The sequence below is a fragment of the Vombatus ursinus genome, unplaced genomic scaffold (genome assembly GCF_900497805.2).
Source record: "Vombatus ursinus unplaced genomic scaffold, bare-nosed wombat genome assembly UNPS02000749.1, whole genome shotgun sequence".
Classification (NCBI taxonomy): Eukaryota; Metazoa; Chordata; class Mammalia; order Diprotodontia; family Vombatidae; genus Vombatus; species Vombatus ursinus.
The window spans coordinates 3,470,471-3,490,460 of record NW_020940527.1 but is presented as its reverse complement, the minus strand read 5'-3'; the positions used below and the strand labels follow the sequence as shown (position 1 = coordinate 3,490,460).

The 19,990-nt window shown below is 36.4% G+C and overlaps 1 protein-coding gene across 2 annotated transcripts in view; it reads left to right on the top strand.

Annotated features, from left to right (window-relative positions):
* Nucleotides 1–19,990, top strand: part of MICU1 (mitochondrial calcium uptake 1) — a 219,089-nt gene that overhangs the window by 51,326 nt on the left and 147,773 nt on the right. For both annotated transcript variants that reach the window (XM_027860205.1, XM_027860199.1), the window contains exon 4: nt 10,221–10,383. In XM_027860205.1, the coding sequence (XP_027716006.1) occupies nt 10,221–10,383 (163 nt within the window). The remainder of the gene's footprint in view (nt 1–10,220; nt 10,384–19,990) is intronic.

Below are 19,990 nucleotides of genomic sequence, written 5' to 3'. Positions count from 1 at the left end.
TCCTTAAGTGTTACACTCCATCCATTAGGAAACTTAGTTTTCCACTTGAGCCCCAAAGTACAGGAAGCTACATACTGTATTGAGAAAGTTCGTTTGTATACATTAGCAGTTTTACTTGCTCTCCAGAGAGGGGAGATTTCCGTTAAATGATAAGCTTAATCATGTTTCTAAATTTCCAAAACACCATGGGAAAAAACTTTTGGACAAGCATTATCTTTATAGTAAAAATATCTTTACTTCCAGCAAATGGATGTTGTAACTGGGTGAGACCTCATCCTGTTACACTCTAGCCTTTACCAGCAGACAATATGTAATCACAAAGTAAATATATAGAAAATCTTAATAACGGCAAAGTGCTTTTCTAAAGTGAAGGGGAAGGCTTACATGTTCCGTATGATCTTTGTTGTGTTTTCTCTCTTGGCATAAGAACATACTAGAATCAAGTAGGCTTTGATTTAGTACACTTAGAGGCTTGGATTTGATACTTAATGGGTCTAATTGTAAATGTGTGTTGTTGGAGACCCAGTTATTTGCATGGTAGCTTAATTTCCAAGTCAGTATTGATTAAATTCAGACTTCATAAGGCTTAGCTAGCTGACATGAATTTTATTTTTAAAAATTATTTTCTAAACGGTGACATGATTTGGAAAAACCTTGATTAATAGAAAGGTAGTTGCAAGGAGTTGCATAGTTAAAATAGCTATTTACATGATTTTATCAATCATAACCTGACTTGAGAGAATGTGATACTTTCTGTTCAGCTTAGAACATGATAATATATGTTCCTATCCATCTTGTTATTTGTGGCAAGGTGTATTTTATTTTTAAAGTTTTATTGATGCCTTTAGTTTTTCTATCAGTCATTTCTGGACTTAACTGCCATCCTGCTGTTATCTCATCTAGTGAGCCTTCACCTTAAAATAAAGCAAAACAGTTTAAAAAAAAAGCAATAAACAGTGGCCAAGTCAGACAATGCATACATTATTTTGCCTGTCATACTTTAGGTCAGAGGTATCTACTTCAGGCAAAACTCCTGAGTACTTCAGGAACTAGAATATAATGTAGTTAGGAAATGTTTCACAAAATAAATGAAAATACAACATAGACAATATTAATTATGGTTTTCTAAGTATGTGGTCTACAGGGGTGTTTCCATTTTAGGTTGAAGTTTTTAATACAGACTTTTAGAAATGTATTTAAAGATGACCTACTATGTGTGAGTTCTTGCATTAATCATTTAACCTCTGTGAGTCTCAGTTTCCTCATCTGTAAAATGAAGGAATTGAACTAGGTGACCTCAGAGGTCTCTTCCATATCTAAATCTGTGATCTTATGATAGCTCATTTCTTCAAGAGTCTTTCTTGAGCAATTAGATATGGAATAGGGAAACCAAAGTTATGAAGACAAATTGGCAAATTCCTTAATCTTTGATGTCTAATAATGTAAATTTTTCTATTCAACTCTGGTCTTTTCATCTCTTGGTTGCAATCCTAGCTCTTTTGCATTTCAAAATGTGATTCCAAGCCCTTCATTTCTTTAGTATGCAACCTGCTAAATCTTTCATGATCTTGGTTATGGCTCCATGGTATTTGAATTGTTTCTTTCTGGGTGCTTACAATAATTTCTCCTTGACATGGAAACTCTGGAATTTGGCTGTAATATTCTTGGGAGTTTTCATTTTGGTTTCCTTTCAGGAGGTGACCAGTGGATTCTTTCCATTTCTATGGAATCCAAATCTAAGATATTGGGAGTTTTCATTTTGGTTTCTCTTTCAGGAGGTGATCAGTGGATTCTTTCCATTTCTATGGAATCCAAATCTAAGATATTGGGGCAGTTTTTCTTGATAATTTCTTGAAATATGATGTCTAGGCTCTATTTTTTTAATCATGGCTTTCAGGTAGTCCAATAATTTTAAAATTATCTCTCCTTGATCTATTTTCTAAGTCAGTTGTTTTTCCAATGAGATATTTTCTTCTATTTTTTCATTCTTTCGCCTTTGTTTTATTGTTTTGTTTTGTTTTTTGATGTTTCATGGAGTCATTAGCTTCCTCTTGTCCAATTCCAGTTTTTAAGGGATTATTTTCAGGGCAGCTAGGTGGCGCAGTGGATAAAGCTCTGGCCTTGGAGTCAGGAGGACCTGAGTTCAAATCCAGCCTCACACACATGACACCTATTAGCTGTGTGACCTGAGCGAGTCAGAAAAAAGAAAAAAATCATTTTTTTCAGTGAGTTTTTGAAACTCTTTTTCCATTTGGACAATTCTCCTTTTTAAGAAGGTCTTTTCTTAAGTGAATTTTTGTACCTCTTTTACCATTAGGCCAAATCTGTTTTTTAGGGTTTTATTTTCTTCAGTATATTTTTGTGCTTCTTTTACCAAGCTGTTAATTCTCTTTTCATAGATTTCTTGTATTACTCTCATTTCTTTTCCCAATTTTATTACTCGTGGCTTTCTTTAACTCCTCCAGGAATTCTTGTTAGGCTTTAGGTCTAATTAGCATTTTTCTTTGAGGCTTTGGATCTACCTGTTTTCACATTGTTGTCTTCTTCTGAGTTTGTATCTTGTTCTTCCCTGACACTGTAGTAGCTTTTTATGGTCAAGTTCTTTTTTTGTTGTTTGCTCATTTCCCCAACTTATTTCTTAACTTTGAACTTTATGTTAAAGTTGAGCTTTGTTTACCTGGCAGTGGGGAGGCACTGTCTCAAGCTTCAGGCTTCTTTGTGCTGGTGTTTTCAGTGCTAGTTCTGGAGATCTGCCAGTTTTTCAGTGCTTCCAAGGTGGTGGGAGGCAGGGAGAGGTGTGGCCCCTGCTTTCCTGGTCTACACTGTGGCTTTCCCTTTCCCTAGGAAGAGTCCTTGATCATCCCCTGCAGCCACAAACATTAGTGCACCTCTCTGCCTTGTAACTGTGACCAGGGCCCCTGCTCCCTTGTGACTGACCACCAATGCTCTTCTCCACTTGGGAACTGCCACCTAGAACATTGCTGCTCTGACACCTCCCAAAGCTATTGCTGACACTTGTTGCTGCTGTCTCTAGGACCTCCCTCTGGTGCTACTGCTGCCCACCTTGGTGTCACAGACCTTTCTTGCCAACCTCCTAAGTTCTTTTAGACTGGGAAAATGTCTCATTGTGACCTTTTGTTGTCTCTGCCGCTCCAAAATTCTGTTTGGGATGTTATTTTAAAGTTGTTTGGAGGGGAATATTGGGAGTGTTCAGCTGGATGGATGCCTTTCCTCCACCATTTTGGCTCTGCTCCTACAATTTATTTTTAAAAAGTACAATTGGCCGAAATGAAATGGAGGTACCAAAGTTCACTGAAGAAAATAATTCCTTAAAAATTAGAATTGAACAAATGGAAGCTAATGACTTTATGGGAAATCAGGAAACAATAAAACAAAAGCAAAAGAATGAAAAAATAGAAGAAAATATGAAATAACTCATTGGAAAAACAACTGACCTGGAAAATAGATCCAGGAGAGATAATTTAAAAATTATTGGACTACCTGAAAGCCATAATCAAAAAAAAGAACCTAGGCATCATATTTCAAGAAATTATCAAGGAAAACTGCCCTGATATTCTAGATCCAAGTTGCAAGAATCCACTGATCACATCCTGAAAGAGATGCCTAAATGAAAACTCCCAGGAATATTATAGCCAAATTCCAGAGCTCCCAGGTCAAGGAGAAAATATTTCCAACAGGCAAAAAGAAACAATTCAAGTATCAGGGAGCCAGTCAGGATAACACAAGATTTAGCAGCTTCTATATTAAAGGACTAGAATTCTTGGAATATGATATTCCAGAAGAAAAAAGAACTAGGATTACAATCAAGAATCACCTGCCCAGCAAAACTAAATATAATCCTTCAGGGGAAAAAATGGACATTCAATGAAATAGAGGACTTCCAAGCATTCCTTTTTTTTTTTTTTTCTAATTTGGTAATTTTTTATTTATTTTTTTGTTTTCAACATTTACTTCCACAAGATTTTGAGTTCCAAATTTTCACCCCATCTCACCCCTCCCCCTGCCCCAAGATGGCATGCATTCTAAATCCCCTGCCCCCTAGTCTGCCTTTCCTTCTATCTCTCCCCCCCTTCTCTTATCCCCTTCCCGTTCAATTTTCCTGTAGGGCAGGATGGATTTCTGTACCCCATTTCCTGTATTTCTTATTTCCCAGTTGCATGTGAAAACATTTTTTTTGAACATGTGTTTTTAAAACTTTGGGTTCCAAATTTTCTCCCTTCCTCCTTCCTCACCCACCCTTATTGAAAAGGCAAGCAACTCAATATAGGTTATACATGTGCAGTTATGCAAAACACTTCCATAGTAGACAGGCCCTTAATCCTTTCCTTCCCCACCCCCATTTGTTCTATTCTTTCTTTTGACCCTGTCCCTCCTCAGAAATATTTGCTTCTGATTACTCCCTTTCCCAATCTGCCCTCCTCTCTATCATTCCCCTACTCTCTTGTCTCCTTCCCTCCCTATTTTCCTGTAGGGTAAGACAGATTTCCACACCCAATTGAGTGTGTATGTTATTCACTCCTTAAGTCAAATCCTATGAGAATAAGATTCACTCATTCCCTCTCACCTTCCCCCTTTTCCCCTCCATTGTAAGAGCCTTTTCTTTTGTTTTGTTTTTTTTGTAGGATAATTTACCCCATTCTACCTCTCCCTTTCTCCTTCTCCTAGTATATTCCTCTCTCACCCCTTAATTTTATTCTCTAGATGTGACCCCTTCATTTTCAACTCACCCTGTGCCCTCTATCTATCTATATCTATATATATGTACATATAATTTTTTCCCCTCCAACTACCCTAATACTGACAAAGGTCTCATGAGTTACTGATATCATATTTCCATGCAGGAATGTAAACAATTCAACCTTAATAAGTCTCTTATGATTTCTCTTTCCTGTTTACCTCTTCATGTTCTACTCGAGTCTTGTATTTGAAAATCAAATTTTCTATTCAACTCTGACCTTTTCATCAAGAATGCTTGAAAGTCCTCTATTTCACTGAATGACCATTTTTTCCCCTGCAGGATTATACTCAGTTTTGCTGGGTAGGTGATTCTTGATTGTAATCCTATCTCCTTTGCTCTCCGGAATATTATATTCCATGGCCTGCGGTCCCTTAATGTAGAAGCAGCTAAATCTTGTGTTATTCTGATTGTGTTTCCACAATACTTGAATTGTTTCTTTCTGGCTGCTTGTAATATTTTCACCTTGACCTGGGAACTCTGGAATTTGGCTACAATATTCCTAGGAGTTTTCCTTTGGGGATATCTTTCAGGAGGAGATTGGTGGATTCTTTCAATTTCTACTTTGCCCTCTGGTTCTAAAATATCAGGACAGTTTTCCTGGATAATTTCTTGAAAGATGATATCTAGGCCCTTTTTTTGATCATAGCTTTCAGTTAGTCCAATAATTTTTAAATTCTGTCTCCTGGATCTATTTTCCAGGTCAGTTGTTTTCCAATGAGATATTTCACATTGTTTTCTAATTTTTCATTCTTTTGGATTTGTTTTACAGTGTCTTGATTTCTCATAAAGTCACTAGCTTCCAATTGCTCTATTCTAATTTTTAAGGAAGTATTTTCTTCAGTAATCTTTTGGACTTCCTTTTCCATTTGGCCAATTTTGCTTTTTAGGGCATTCTTCTCCTCATTGGCTTTTTGGACCTCTTTTGCCATTTGGGTTAGGCTATTTTTTAAGGTGTTATTTTCTTCAGTATTTTTGGGGGTCTCTTTTAGCAAGCTGTTGAGTTGTTTTTCAGGATTTTCTTGCATCACTCTCAGTTTTTCCTCTACTTCTCTTACGTGCTTCTCAAAATCCCTTTTGAGCTCTTCCAAGGCCTGGGACTGATTCATATTTTTCTTGTAGGGTTTGGATGTAGGAGCTTTGGCTTTGTTGTCTTCTTCTGGTTGTGTGTTTTGATCTTCTTTGTCACCAAAGTAAGATAATATAGTTTGACTCTTTTTGCGCTGCTTACTCATGATCCCGGCCAATTACTTAAGTTATAAACTCTCTGTTAAGGTAAAAGTCTGCTTGCAATGTGAAGAGTGTACTGTCCCAAGCTTCGGGGGTTTGTACAGCTGTTTTCAGAGGTACTTCTAGGGGACCTGTACATTTTCAGTTCTTCCAAGGTGGTATGATAAGGGGCGAGGTGTTTCCTCTCCACAGCCACAACAAGCTCCACCGCACCAGCGTTCCTCCTCGCCCCAGGACCGCCCCTCAGAACTGTGACCCAGATCCAAGTACCAGTAAAGCAAGGGATTCCTGCCTCAGCACTTGCAAAGAGATCCCTGCAATCCCCCTCTGATCAGCCACTCGATTGCCCCTCAGTCTGTGGGCCAAAAGCTCAGGAAAAAGGCGTGGCCCCGGGCCGCGCTCAAGACTTGTGGCTGAGACCTAGCTCCTCTCTCACTGCAGTCACAGACTTTTCCCCCTGACCTTCCACGTTGTCTTTGGCGTTCCTGGTTTGAGATGTCTGGAAACCACCACAGCTGCCTGCGATTCCCCAAGCATTCTTGATGAAAAGACCAGAGCTAAATAGAAAATTGACTTTCAAATACAAGACTCAAGAGAAACAAAAAGGTAAACAGGAAAGGGAAATCACAAGGAACTGAATAAGGTTAAACGGTTTATATTCCTACATGAGAAGATGATACTTGTATCATCATAAGTACTTTCTCATGAGGGCAGTTAGAAGGAGTATATATAGACAGAAGGCACAGGTGTGAGTTGAATATAAAGAGATGATATCTAAAAAAAATAAAATTAAAGGGCAAGAGAGGAATGCACTGGGAGAAGGGGAAAGGGAGAGATAGAATGGGGTAATAAAAGAGGCAAGAAAAAACTTTTACAATGGAGGTGAAAGGGGGGATGAGGGAGAATGAGTGAACCTTACTCTCATCAGAATTGGCTCACATACACACACAATTGGGTATAGACATCCATCTTACGTTACAACAAAGTAGGAGGGGAAAGGGAAAGGGTAAGAGAAGGGAGGGCAGATTGGAGGAGGGGGTAGTCAGAAACAAAACACTTTTGAGGAGGGACAGCAGAAAAGGGAGGGAGAGAATAGAATAAACAGGAAGGGGAAATAGGATGGAGGGAAATATAGTTAGCAGTAGTAACTGAAAAAGATTTTGAAGAAGTTTCTCTGATAAAGGCCTCATTTCTCAAACATAAAGAACTGAGTCAGATTTATAAAAATAAGAGCCATTCACCAATTGATAAATGATCAAGAGATATGAACAGTTTTCAGATGAAGTAATCAAAGCTGTCTATAGCCATATGAGAAGGTCCTCTAAATGGCTGTTGATTGGAGGAATGCACATTGAAACAATTCTGAGATATTACCTCATACCTATTAAATTGGCTATTAGGATAGAAAAGGAGAATGACAAATGTTGGAGGGGATGTGGGAAAAATAAGACATTAGTGCACTGTTGGTGGAATTGTGAACTGATTTAACCATTCTGTAGAGCACTTTGGAACTATGCCTGAAGGACTATAAAACCATGCATACCCTTTGACCTAGCAATACCACTGCTGGATCTGTATCCCAGAAGCGATAAAAAACAAAAAGGCAAAGGACCTATATGTACAAAAATACCTGTAGCAGCACTTTTCTGGTGGCAAAGAATTGGAAATTAAGGGGATGCCCATCACTTGGGGAGTGACTGAACGAATTGTGGTGATTGTGATGCAATACTACTGTACTATGGGAAATGATGAGAAGGACACTGTCAGAAAAACCTGGAAAGACTTACTTGAGTTGATGCAAAGTGAAATGTATTATGTACAAAGTAACAGAGATATTGTAGTATAATCAGCTGTGAATGACTTAGCAATTGTCAGCAATACAATGATTTAAGACAACTCTGAAGGACTTAGGATGAAAAATACTATCTATCCCTAGAAAAAGAACTAATGGGGTCTGAGTACAGATTGAAGCATACTTGTTTTACTTTATTTTTCTTGAGGTTTTCTTGTGTGTGTGTGTTTTTTTTTTTTCACAGCATGATTATTATGGAAATGTTTTGCATAACAGCCATCTGCTCTGTATTCAGCACCACTTTGCTAATAGTTGCAATTTGTTTTGAAAAGCTTGGGTCACATTGTGTCATTTTCAGTTAAGCCAGTTCCTACTGAGTCCTTGAGTCTTGAAACTACTGAATGAGAAGCTCCTCAACATATTTGCTCAATGTTAGTGCCTTTGATAAGATTTTCTCTAAAAAAAATCATTCAAATTTATAATAAAAGTAATGTCAGAAACGTTCTAGTTATGCATTGATACAAATTAACAGATTCTGTTAGCTCCTAAAATACATCTGGTGCTGAAACTAAGACTATTGACTGCTACTAATGAACAGGTCTGGCAAGCATGAATCACTGATCATATTCACGTTCATAAAATGTGGCCAAAAAAAAAAATCAACAAAGTTTTTGAATGTCTTTCACAAATTGCTTCGCACACACTTACCAGAATCTGTGTTTAATTTTCTACTTTACCACCTTCCAGCAAGCAATATGCAGGTATAGGATATAGATTAGAGAATTTCTTTTTCATAATAAGAGGTAATCATCATATGTGCCCAGAAAAGGCAGTGTACGGAAGGGTGATCTTAATGTCTTTTGATAAGATAGGCTTCCATTTTAACTTACCCATACTCTTGTATTTAGAAATTTTGGGTAAAATATTTGATTTAATTGGGTGCTATTCAAGCATTTGTTTGCACTTTCATCAACTTACTCTCTACTGAATAACCCATAGGAAAAGAAGCCATGATCATTTGTTGAATTTGATATTATTTGAATTTTGGGATCCTGTTGTTCCAGACCTGTTTTGTTTTAGACTGGGTTTCCATTGTATGTGGTGATAATTTTAATTTTTTAAAATGTTAATGTTTGAGTATATGTATGTATATATATATGTATATGTATCTATGTATGTAGATGACATATGTGTTATACTTATATACACACATACACATACATCATCTCTATATATATGTTATATATATTATATATTTTTTTAATTAGAGGATTTGTGTTGTTCAGTCATTTCATTCATATCTGACTCTTTGTGACCCCATTTGAGGTTTTCTTAGCAAAGATATCAGAGTAGTTTGCTGTTTCCTTCTCTAGCTCATTTTGCAGATGAGGAAACTGAGGCAAAGTGTTAAGTAACCTGCCCAGGATCATACAGCTAGTAAGTGTCTGAGGCCAGATTTGAATTCAGGTCTTCTTGACTCCAGGCCCAGTGCCCTATCCACGGTGCCACCTGGCTGCCCCCCAGTAGAGGTACTATCATCTCTCAAATTCTTCTTGTCAGTTTCTCTTAAAGATAAAAATCTAGAAAGACTCAAGGCTGTTAAGATTTTTTTTCACTTCACAAAACTAAATCTACCTTTTAGTTTTGATGTTTTAAGAAGTGACAGGCCGCCCTATACTCTGTAACTAATACCCTTTATGAGGAGTAGCTGGCTATAGTGGCTAGAGTATTGAACTTGAACTTAGGAAGATTTGATTTTGAATCTTGCCTCAGGCAATAATTATCTGTGTGACCTTAGACAAGCCATTGAGCTTTTCTTAGCCTCAGTTTCTTCATCTGTAAAATGGAGGTGATAATAGCACCTACCTTGTAAGGTTGTTGTAAGGATTAAATGATGTAATACAAAAAACATGCTTTGCAAACTTTAAAACACTATATATGTAAGCTATTACTATTCAAGATATGTCTAAATCTCTGAAAACAGCTCTCAACTTTACCTGTTTAATCCAAAGAAATTTACAGTACATCTTTATTTAAACAGAGCAGCATTCATTGACAGTTTTCATGAATATACTGAAAGCTTTTAAGGATCCACAAAACTCTCCTTAGCAAAACAGTAACAAGAACAGTAGGTCATTTGGCTTATAAATAGGTATTGATATTCAAGCAAACTCAGTGTTTTTTTTAATTGAAACACGCAATCATTTATCTAAACCATTTTGTTGATTTTTCTTAATTGATGCGTAGGTATTAATTTGAATAAAACTGACACCAACATGTAGCCCAAAAATTTAAAGAGAAGCATTGTTTGAGAATGGGAGTCCTTAAGGTGTTTCCCTTCTAGGGCTATTGTGAAGATTGAATTAGATAATATATGTAAAGAGCCCTATATAAAATTGAGCTGGTATTTTAATGCTGATGATTCTCAAATTTATTTTTTAGGTGATGGAATATGAGAACAGGATTCGAGCCTACTCCACTCCTGACAAAATTTTCCGATATTTTGCTACCTTGAAAATTGTGAGTGAGTTTGGTGAAGCCGAAGTGTTTATGACTCCACAAGATTTTGTGAGATCCATAACCCCCAATGAGAAGCAGCCAGAACGTAAGTCAGTGGAGCAGAATGGGAAGGCTTGCCAAGTTACTGACTTGCAACTGTTTTCCTATATGTTGCGTGAATAATGTTCTTTAACATCTTTCTCCTTTCAACTAAGAATCTTAGCTTTTATTACAACATAGGTATTAGCCTCAGCATTCCTCTGTGAAAAACAAGGGCTTTAGATTAAGACATCATCATGTGGGTAAAATTCTCTCACTATAAGGAGATAGGAAAGGAGCTCACAAAATCTGTGGTAATTTATTCTTGCATTTGAGGCCTCCAGAGGAACTTCTTTCACATAACTCGGTTAAATCTTTGTGCTTCATTGTGAAGGATATTTCCTGTATTGGTGATGGAAAAAAGCTGGTTCTTATTTTCTTTAAAAGTGATGCTTAACATCATTAAGATTGCCAGTGGAACTGAGGCACGTAGTGGTTACTTAAAGTCTTTTTACCTGCCACTGGCCAAAAAATGAATATGAAAGTTCAGCACAGTGATGATTCAGGAACTTTCTTCTACCCCTCTGTGCTTTCTTGGGCTCTTTGTTAACCCTGTTCTGACTTCTTATCTTCTCCAGTCTTTATCCTATAATTAACGAGTTCAACATTACTCTCTTCTCTGCCCTCAAATACCTTGTATGCTTGTATTGTTGCTGTGCTCATCCCTTGCCAAGCCTTAGCCTTGCACTGTTCCCACCATGTGCTTCATCTGCTCCTACCCACATGTTGCTGAATGCAGCTGGAGCTAGTGACACAACAGTGCTGCTTGGGTGCTTGGCCACATCCATGGGCCCTCACTTCAGCACGGCAGTCCTTTTATCTTCCCTTATTGATTCCCTATCTTACTCCCCCCCCAGAAGCTATTCCAAACCATGTCTTCTTTCCTGAAGCTTCCTACACTTCCATCTCTTCCTTTTCTCTCTCTCAGTTGAGGACCTCATCTCTGACTTTACTGAGAAATTGAGGTCACTCAACATGAGCTTCCTCTTCTGTTTTTTTTTTTATCTAAAAACCTCTTGATATTATCTCTCTTTTTTTCTTCTTCATTTTGCAACTGAGGTAACTGTTCTTGCCCAGGTTAGCCCCCCTCCATATGACTTTATTCCTATCACCTTCCATTTCTTCAGCAGATTTTCACCTCTCTCATCCACTCTCTCTCAAATCTTCAACCTCTCCTTATCTATCGGCTTCAGACATGTTTAGGTCTCCCCCTTTCACTAGACCCTAACATCTCCTTAGTCCATCATCCTATAACTCTCCTTCTTTTCTCAGTCAAACTCCTAGAAAAAGCAGTCTATACTTGCTGCCTCCACTTTTCATGTTCTTGATAGCTCTTTGTAGTCTGACTTCTGACTTCATTATTCAAATGAAAAATACTCTGTCCAACCTTACCGATGAGTTCATGTTAAATCTGATGGTCTTTTTTCACTCTCATCCTTTTTGACCTGTTTGCTGTATTTGACACTGTTGACCACCTCTTCCTGGATATTGTCTACTCATCCTCCTCCCCTCTGCCTAAGCACTCCTCAGTTTTCTTTGATAGTTCATCATCCCTATCACACTTTCTAACTATGGTTGCTCCTCGAGGCTGTGTCTTAGGTCCCCTTCTCTTCTCCCTCTATTATCTCTCTGAGTGATCTCATCATTTTCCAGGGGTTTGATGATAATGTCTGTGCCAGCACCTTTCAGATCTAGATATTCTGCCCCAGCATCTTCCTGGAGTTTCAGTCCCACGTCATTATTGGATATTTCCAACTAGGTGTCCCAGAAACGTCTCAAGTTTAATACATCCAAAAAGGCACCACCATTCTTCTAGCCTCTCTTGTTCATAATCTTGACATTATCCCTAACTTCACACTTTCTTTCACCCTGATTTATTGCTAAATCTTTCCATTTCCACCTCCTCAGAATTTCACATCTGACCATTCTCTCCCATACAGCTTCCACCTTGGTTTAAGTCTTCTTCTCAGTTAGAGGATGGGTAATTTTTAATTAGCCTGAGAATTTCAACCTGAGTCCCAAATAAGGAATTGGTAACTTGACTGGAGCAAAAAGGAATAAGTTGAGCCACATATAAGATTTTGTTTAATGCAATGCAGTTTGAAATGGCCCTTCTGGTAAAAACTTCATTTGGAAAATGAAGGTTTTCAGTGTATTAGTGGGAACTGAGGCAAGAAGAAACATTTCCATTTTCAGCTTTAAGTAGGGTCAACGTTGCTAGTGATTCACCTCTATGGACAGCAAGTAATAAGAGTTTCACTGAGTTCCATCAGGTTTTGGCTATTGTCTTTACTGTCAGAAAAATGAACTTTTTTTTTGTTAGAAGTTAAGTCAGAGAAAAGGTGGTAGCAGCAAAATTCTTTTATCCTGATATCTTCCAGTGGTCAAATGTTTTATAAGTACTGTCTCAGGAAAATATAAGCCAGGATAGCATATTGGAAGTATTTGGCAAGGTAAAGAACAGTGTATATGGGGGGCAGCTAGGTGACGCAGTGGATAGAGCACCGGCCCTGGATTCAGGAGGACCTAAGTTCCAATCCGGCCTCAGACACATAACACTTACTAGCTGTGTGACCCTGGGCAAGTCACTTAACCCCATTGCCTAGCCCCCCCCCCAAAAAAAGAACAATATATGTGGATATTGTAATGATTTTTGCTTTAATCATAAAATCCTTTTGGTTGGATGCTTTCTCTGACCCACCCCACCCCTTAAATCAAAATGTATTATAAAGGATTTGTAGCTCTTGTCTCTTTCTTAATTCTAGTTTCTTTTCTTAAAAAAATATAGTCACACACACATATTTGGGTTTTGTTGTGATGACTTGAGTCTGAGGGAAGCAATGGGCTGATAACCAAAATTATGGCCCCATGGCTCCACTTTAGATCACTACTTACCACAAAAGATGATTCCTAGTTCAAGGACTGGTCCTTTGTGGTGCTAATAAATGAAAGAGAGCTTCTCCTTCATAGAACTGTATGTATGTACTGACCCTCTGGAGAGCAACTCCATCAAAACTAGGACCCTGTCAATTACCCTCCTAAAAGATGTTTGGAACGTTATTGAAGGAATTCTTTTCTCTCCTTCCCTTGCTCTGAACTGATCAAAAGAGGCCTTGAACTTCTATGTGAGGAAGTCTTGAAAATCCCTCATCTGAAACAATTGCATCTCCAAAGAAATGATCTTAGCATAATGCCTAAAGATTTCTTTCACTTTCTGCCAAATCACGTTTGACTGGCTCTCTCACAAGATAAAATTAAAGCTATTCCTTCTGGGATTAGATCTCATAAGCAGTAGGGAGCCTCTGAAGATTTTTGAGGTGAAGAGTGATGTGTTCAGACTCTTGCATCTTTGGAAGTCCAATGGGCAGTCCTTTACCTGCAGACATCCTATGGATTATGGAGAACTACACTTATCTTACACACTAGAAAAATATTGCTGTCCTTTCTAAAGATGAAAAATTTACATAGAGCTAATGAAAAAGAATATGTATTGGTGTATATGGATAATACAAAGGTTCTTTGTATTTGTTGTATACATATAGACATACGTGTGTGTGTGTGTGTGTGTGTATAGATGAATACCAGTTAGCTATAGAACTTAAAAGAAACAAGTTTGGAAATACTCTTGCTTTTTAGGGTGAAAAAAAGTAGATAATGTACCTTTTTAATTAAAATATTACTGATTTCTATATAAAATCTAGGGCAGCTAAATGGTAGAACACTAAGCTTGGAATCAGGATGACTCATTTTCCTGAGTTCAGATACTTACTCGCTGTCTGACCCTGGGCAAGTCACTTAGTTATGTTTGCCTCAGTTCTTTATCTGTAAAATGAGCTGCAGAAGGAAATGGCAAACCACTCCAGTATCTTTGCCAAGGAAACCCCAAATAGTCATGAAGTGTCGACTACAACTGAAATGACTGAGCAACAAGAAGAATAAAATCTGAGGTGTACTAAGTAGACAGAAGTGCAGTGTTCTACCTTGCAACTCACAAAATGATGCAGAAAATGAGTTATCTAGAATAGTAACCATTCTAAAGGATCATTTTGTCATATGAGGAAAGTCATTTCTATCTCATAGGAAATCATTACATATTCTAATTCATTTACAGAGTTTTGAAGTGAACAGTATAGTTACTAAGTTTTAAGTTTTTAATGTGGTTGGAATATTTTTGGTTTTTATGAAAAGTAAAATTGCTGAATAATTGTCTAAATGATAACCATGAGACTCTTGAGTTTACCTAACTTAAAAGTTTGATAGATGGGCAGCTAGGTGGCGTGGTGGATAGAGCACTGGACTTGGAGTCAGGAGGACTTGAGTTCACATCCAGCCTCAGACACTTGACACTTAAGCTGTGTGACCCTGGACAAGTCATTTAACCCCATTGCCTAGCAAAAAACAAAAACAACAACAAAAAAATGTTTGATAGAGATATTGCATTATTTCATTTGGAGTAGTAGCTTATGAGCAGAATTTATAATTTGATATTGCAGAAGCAAAGTATGCATTAGCTATATGTTTTCATTAAATAAAAAAAAATTTTACTCTGAATTTCCATCAATTTATCAATTAAGTCAGCATAATAGTTTTGTGGTTTCACACAAATTTTATTGTTGTAGATAGGTATTAAGATAATGCCCCCTTAGCATTTCCATACAAGTCTGAAAGTGTAAGGAACACAGCTTCAATTTCTGAAAGCGCTTCTATTTCTTAGCACAAAGCCTGACATTTTCTGCCTTAAATCATAAAATTTTTAAATGTAACTATAGTAATAGCTAATATTTATGTGGCACTTTCAGGCTTACAAAGTGCTTTGCATGTATTATTTCATTTGGGCTTCACAAATAACCCTTTTCAGATTAGGTGCTATTATTATCCATATTTTATAGGTGAGGAAATTGAGGCTGAAAGGCTGAGTGGCTCACCCAGGGTTCCACAGCCAGTGAGTATCTGAGGCAGGATTCACACTCAGGCCTTCCTGCCTACAAGTCCAGCTTTCCAACCAGCCACCTAAAGTTAAAATGGTTTCACGACAGACAAGAGGCATAACTAATAATATCATTTACATAATACTTTTCAAAGAGTGAGAATTTGTAAGAGAATAAAATTTGTGAGAATTTCAAAAAGTGAGATTTTGTTATATTTAGAGAACAATAGTTTACTATTCCTATTTCACATTGAAAACCCAGGTACAATGTTTAATGAACCTGACCTTTTCAGTGTCATGCACCCAGTTGTCAGTTGTCCTCAGAACTAAATCTTAGTTTCTCTTTAATATTTGTTCTACATAGAATTTATTAAATTCATCTGTATAAAAATCCCAGAACCTTGAATGAAATAGAAGGAAGATCAGTGAAATTAAAGTCTAAAATGATTAAAGTTTTATGAAACCAAGAAAAATAATAAAATAAATAACACCTAAAACCCAGTATAAATCTGTGGGTTATATCTTATTATGGAAAAGATAAATCACTATTATTCTTTGAATGTTGAGTTTTTTTCTTTTACATTTTATTCAACCAGTAGCTTTTAATAGAAGTAAAAGCTTTTTATTCAGCCTTAAACAGTCTTCAAGATTTTCCCAGAACTGAGTTGTATCTTACAGGCCTTCTTTAGGAATTGAATACTATTTTTATAGTTTTTAATCATTTGAATAGGTGATAGATTAATGAAAAATAATCCAATAAAATTTTGCAACAAACTAGTTAGTATTTCAGCTTTAGAAAATATTTTCCTTCCTGTGTTAAAAGTTAGTTTTCAGTCATCAAAGATTATTGACTTAGATGCATTGTATTTGATTATATTTGTAACTGAAGATTGAACTAAATAATAACTCAATCAGTCTTACAACAAAGTTCCTTTTAACAAAGTCAACTGGTGAATTAAAAAAGATATATTGTTGAATTGATGCTAAGTAAGTCACACAACCATACTGACAGTGCATCACAGATGTATGTTATTTAATCTCAACTGAGAAGATGGTACTATAGAAGCTTACCCAGTAAATACAGTGGTAAAGCAAAGATACCCATTCTCTTTCCTGTTATTTAATGCAGTTTTAGAAATGCTAGCAATTGCAGTAAGACGAGAAATTAAATGCACAAAGATAGACAAAGAGGAGTTAAAACTATCCCTATTTGCTGATAATAACATAGTTCACTTAGAAAATTCTAGGGAACAAAAAAGATAACTAAGATAATAACTATAGTCAAGTTGCAGATTACAAAAATCCCCACAAAAACCAATAGTATTTCTGTGTTGATAATAGTGAAATACAAGAGGCAGTAATAGAAATGGAAAATCCATTCAAAACAGGTATTAAATGCATAAAATACTTTGAGATCAATCTACCAAAGCATACAAAGTACTTATAGATTCTATTACAAAGTGTTACTTAAAGAGATAAAGAATAACTTAAATAGCTAGAGAAATAAGCAGTGCTCATGGCTGACCCATGTCAATATAGTAAAAATTACAATACTACCAAAGTAAATTGACATTTTTAAGGATATGCCAAACTATCAAAAGGATGTGTCACAGAACTTGGTAAAATAATAACAGTTCATATCAAGAAACAAAAGATTTAGAATATCAAGAGAAATAAAGTTAGGAATGAAGAAGGAGTAGTACTTCCCAACCTCAAACTTTGCATTAAGTAGCAGTCTTCAAAACAATTTAATATTGATTAAAAAGTAGAGAAGTAGGTCAGTGGAACAGATGAACTGGAGGAATAACAATGGCAATCAACCCAGTGTTGTGTAAATCAGAAAATAGAGAGCATTCTGAAAAGAATTTCGTATTTAATAAAAACTATTGGGAAAATGAGAAAACGGTCTGGTAGAAATTAGGCTTGGACGAACACCTTAAAAAGTCTCATTTCCAAGATATGTAAGGGACTGTTTGAAGTTTCTAAGAAAAAGATTCATTCCTCAATTGATAACTGATCTAAATTTATAGATGATAAAAGGAAGAAACAAGCTGTTTATAGCTATATGGAGAAATGCTCCAAATTTCTACTAATTAGAGAAATTCAAATTAGTGCAATTCTGAGATTCCACCTCACATACAATGGAAGCAGATAGCAGACTGAATTAAGAACCATAATTCTACAATATGTTGTTTACAAGAAACACATTTGAAGCAGAGAGATACACACAGAGTAATGGTAAAAGGCTGGAGCAGAATATATTATGCTTCAGATGAAATAAAAAAAAAGCAGGGGTAGCAATCTTCATCTCAAACAAAGCAAAACCAAAAATAGATCTTATTAAAAGAGATAAGGAAGGAAACTCCATCCTGCTAAAAGGCACCATAGACAATGAAGTAATATCATTACTAAACATATATGCACCAAGTGGTATAGCATCCAAATTCTCTTTTTCTTTTGTTGTTTTGTTTTATTTCTTCTTTCTTGTGGTTCCTCCCATTAGTTCTAATTCTTCTTTACATCTTGACTAATGTGAAAATAAGCTTAATATGAATATATAAGTAGAGCAGATTGCACACTGTCTTGAGTATGGGGAAGGAAAGAGAGGGGGAGAAAATTTAAAACTCAAAATCTCATGGAAGTGAATGTTGAAAACTAAAAATAAGTCAATTGGTTATTAAAAAAAAACTTTAAATTTGGAAGTGAACTTAAAAAAACAACAACAAATACTTGTCAGTTGATCCTACATCTGTAGTAGAATTAGGGGAATCCCACTAACTCTGGGATGAAAGTTGTTACCGCATTGAGTTTAAAAGTTACACTCTAAGTGAGGTGTCAGTGGTTTCTATAGGGGAAGGAAGCTTTTGTGCCATCAATTAGGTAAATCAAAGGTCCTTTCCTTTTTGTGGTGAGAAACTACCTTGCTCCTCACCTGAAGAAGGTTCATAGTGGAGTAGCACTTTGTCAATTGAGACATAGTTCAAATCAGGTTAGCTACATCTGTCTGAAATTTCTTCCCTCCCCTATATCTTGCCTACAGTTTATTAGCTGAGGCTGTTAAAATTCTGGTATACCTACTTCCCCGTGGGCATTTCTTTGGGTGAGATTCATGGAAAGCTGTGAAGGTACTCAAGGTACATTCTCCTTCCACTGTCGTTTTTTCCTTCTTTTGTCTCCCTCTCCTTCCTTCTCTTCCACAAACATTTGTTATGTGAACGCTCCTTACTAACTGGTTTGGTATTACATACCCCCAGCTAAAGCTTGGGAGACCTGAGAGCCACAGGGAACTTTTCTCTTCATCCTAGCCTAGTGATTTTGTTGGTAGAAAAATCCTTAGGAATGTTCACCAGTTAAATGATGATATGCCTTGCCATCCTAACTATTTCTTGTTTTTTAATTTTTTGCACATTTTGATAATTAGGTCTAGAGCAAGTCATCTTCTATCTTATTGGTTCCATGACCTAAGGGTAAGATTGTTGATGTTCACCAAATAAAAATACAGACTGAAGGCTTTGAACTTGACTCTAGAGGTCAAATTGAACGAATGGATGAATGTGATTCTTGCAAATACCTTTGGTCTCCTCCAGGCAAGACACATCAGGAATAAAACTATCAGGAGTATGGCTATGGCCCTCTATATCAAGAGATTCATTAACATCCTTAAGTCAGAGCCCAGTAAGGAGAACACATTTAGAACAATCAGCATCTGTGAAATACCAGACTTAATGCAGATTTTTGAAATATTAAAATGGATAACAAACTTAGTGTCCAAATAATAATCCATGTGATATTGATGGAACAGAGCATATTATCCCAAGGCCATTCTAGAAACATTTCCTGACTGAAAAAGAGGATTGATAGATATTCTGAGGAGTCCAAATAATCCAGTTAAAAACTCACAGAAATAACTTGTAAGAAACAGATACCCCACAGTAAAGAGATGGTGTTTCCGTCTGAAAACCAGTGTCACTAGATTGTAGAATTTAGAGAAGGGAGCAAAGTGTAAGAAGAGGGGAAACTATGGTAGGAAGGGGCCAGGTTGTGAAGTGTTTTAAAAGCCAAACAGAGGATTTTATAGTTGGTCCTGGAGGCAATAGGGAGCCACTGGAGTTTGTTAAATAGGGCCTGACATGGTCAGATCTTGCATTTTAGGAAGATTACCTTAGCAGATCATGAGATAGTGAGAAAAATACTTTTTAAATTTTCAAGCTTTATATAAATGGAAACTATTATTATGGTACTACTATAATTCTCCTTAGTAGTAAACTGTATATTTGACCTCTTGGAATTTTTGTGTGAGAAGAGTTACTAACATTTAGGATTATATCAGGTTCTTTTTTCTCTCTTGAACTTTATTTCCTCACCTCTGAATTTTAAGCCAAAAAAACCTAGACATAAACCTTAATTGAGCATCATTTTGCCTTTTGACCATCTTGTTCATTTTTAAAATGGCTGGAGTTGTTATGATTGATAAGTTTGATGGCTAGTTCCAAAACTGTATGAAATTAATAATAATAATGACAACAGCAATTAGCATTTATATAGTACTTTAAGGTTTGCAAAGCACTATGTATATGTATATATGTGTATGTATGTGTGTGTATATATGCCATACGTGTATTTGTGTGTGTATGTGTATAATTTTATCCTCACAACAACCCTGTGAGGTAGGTGCTATTATTATCTC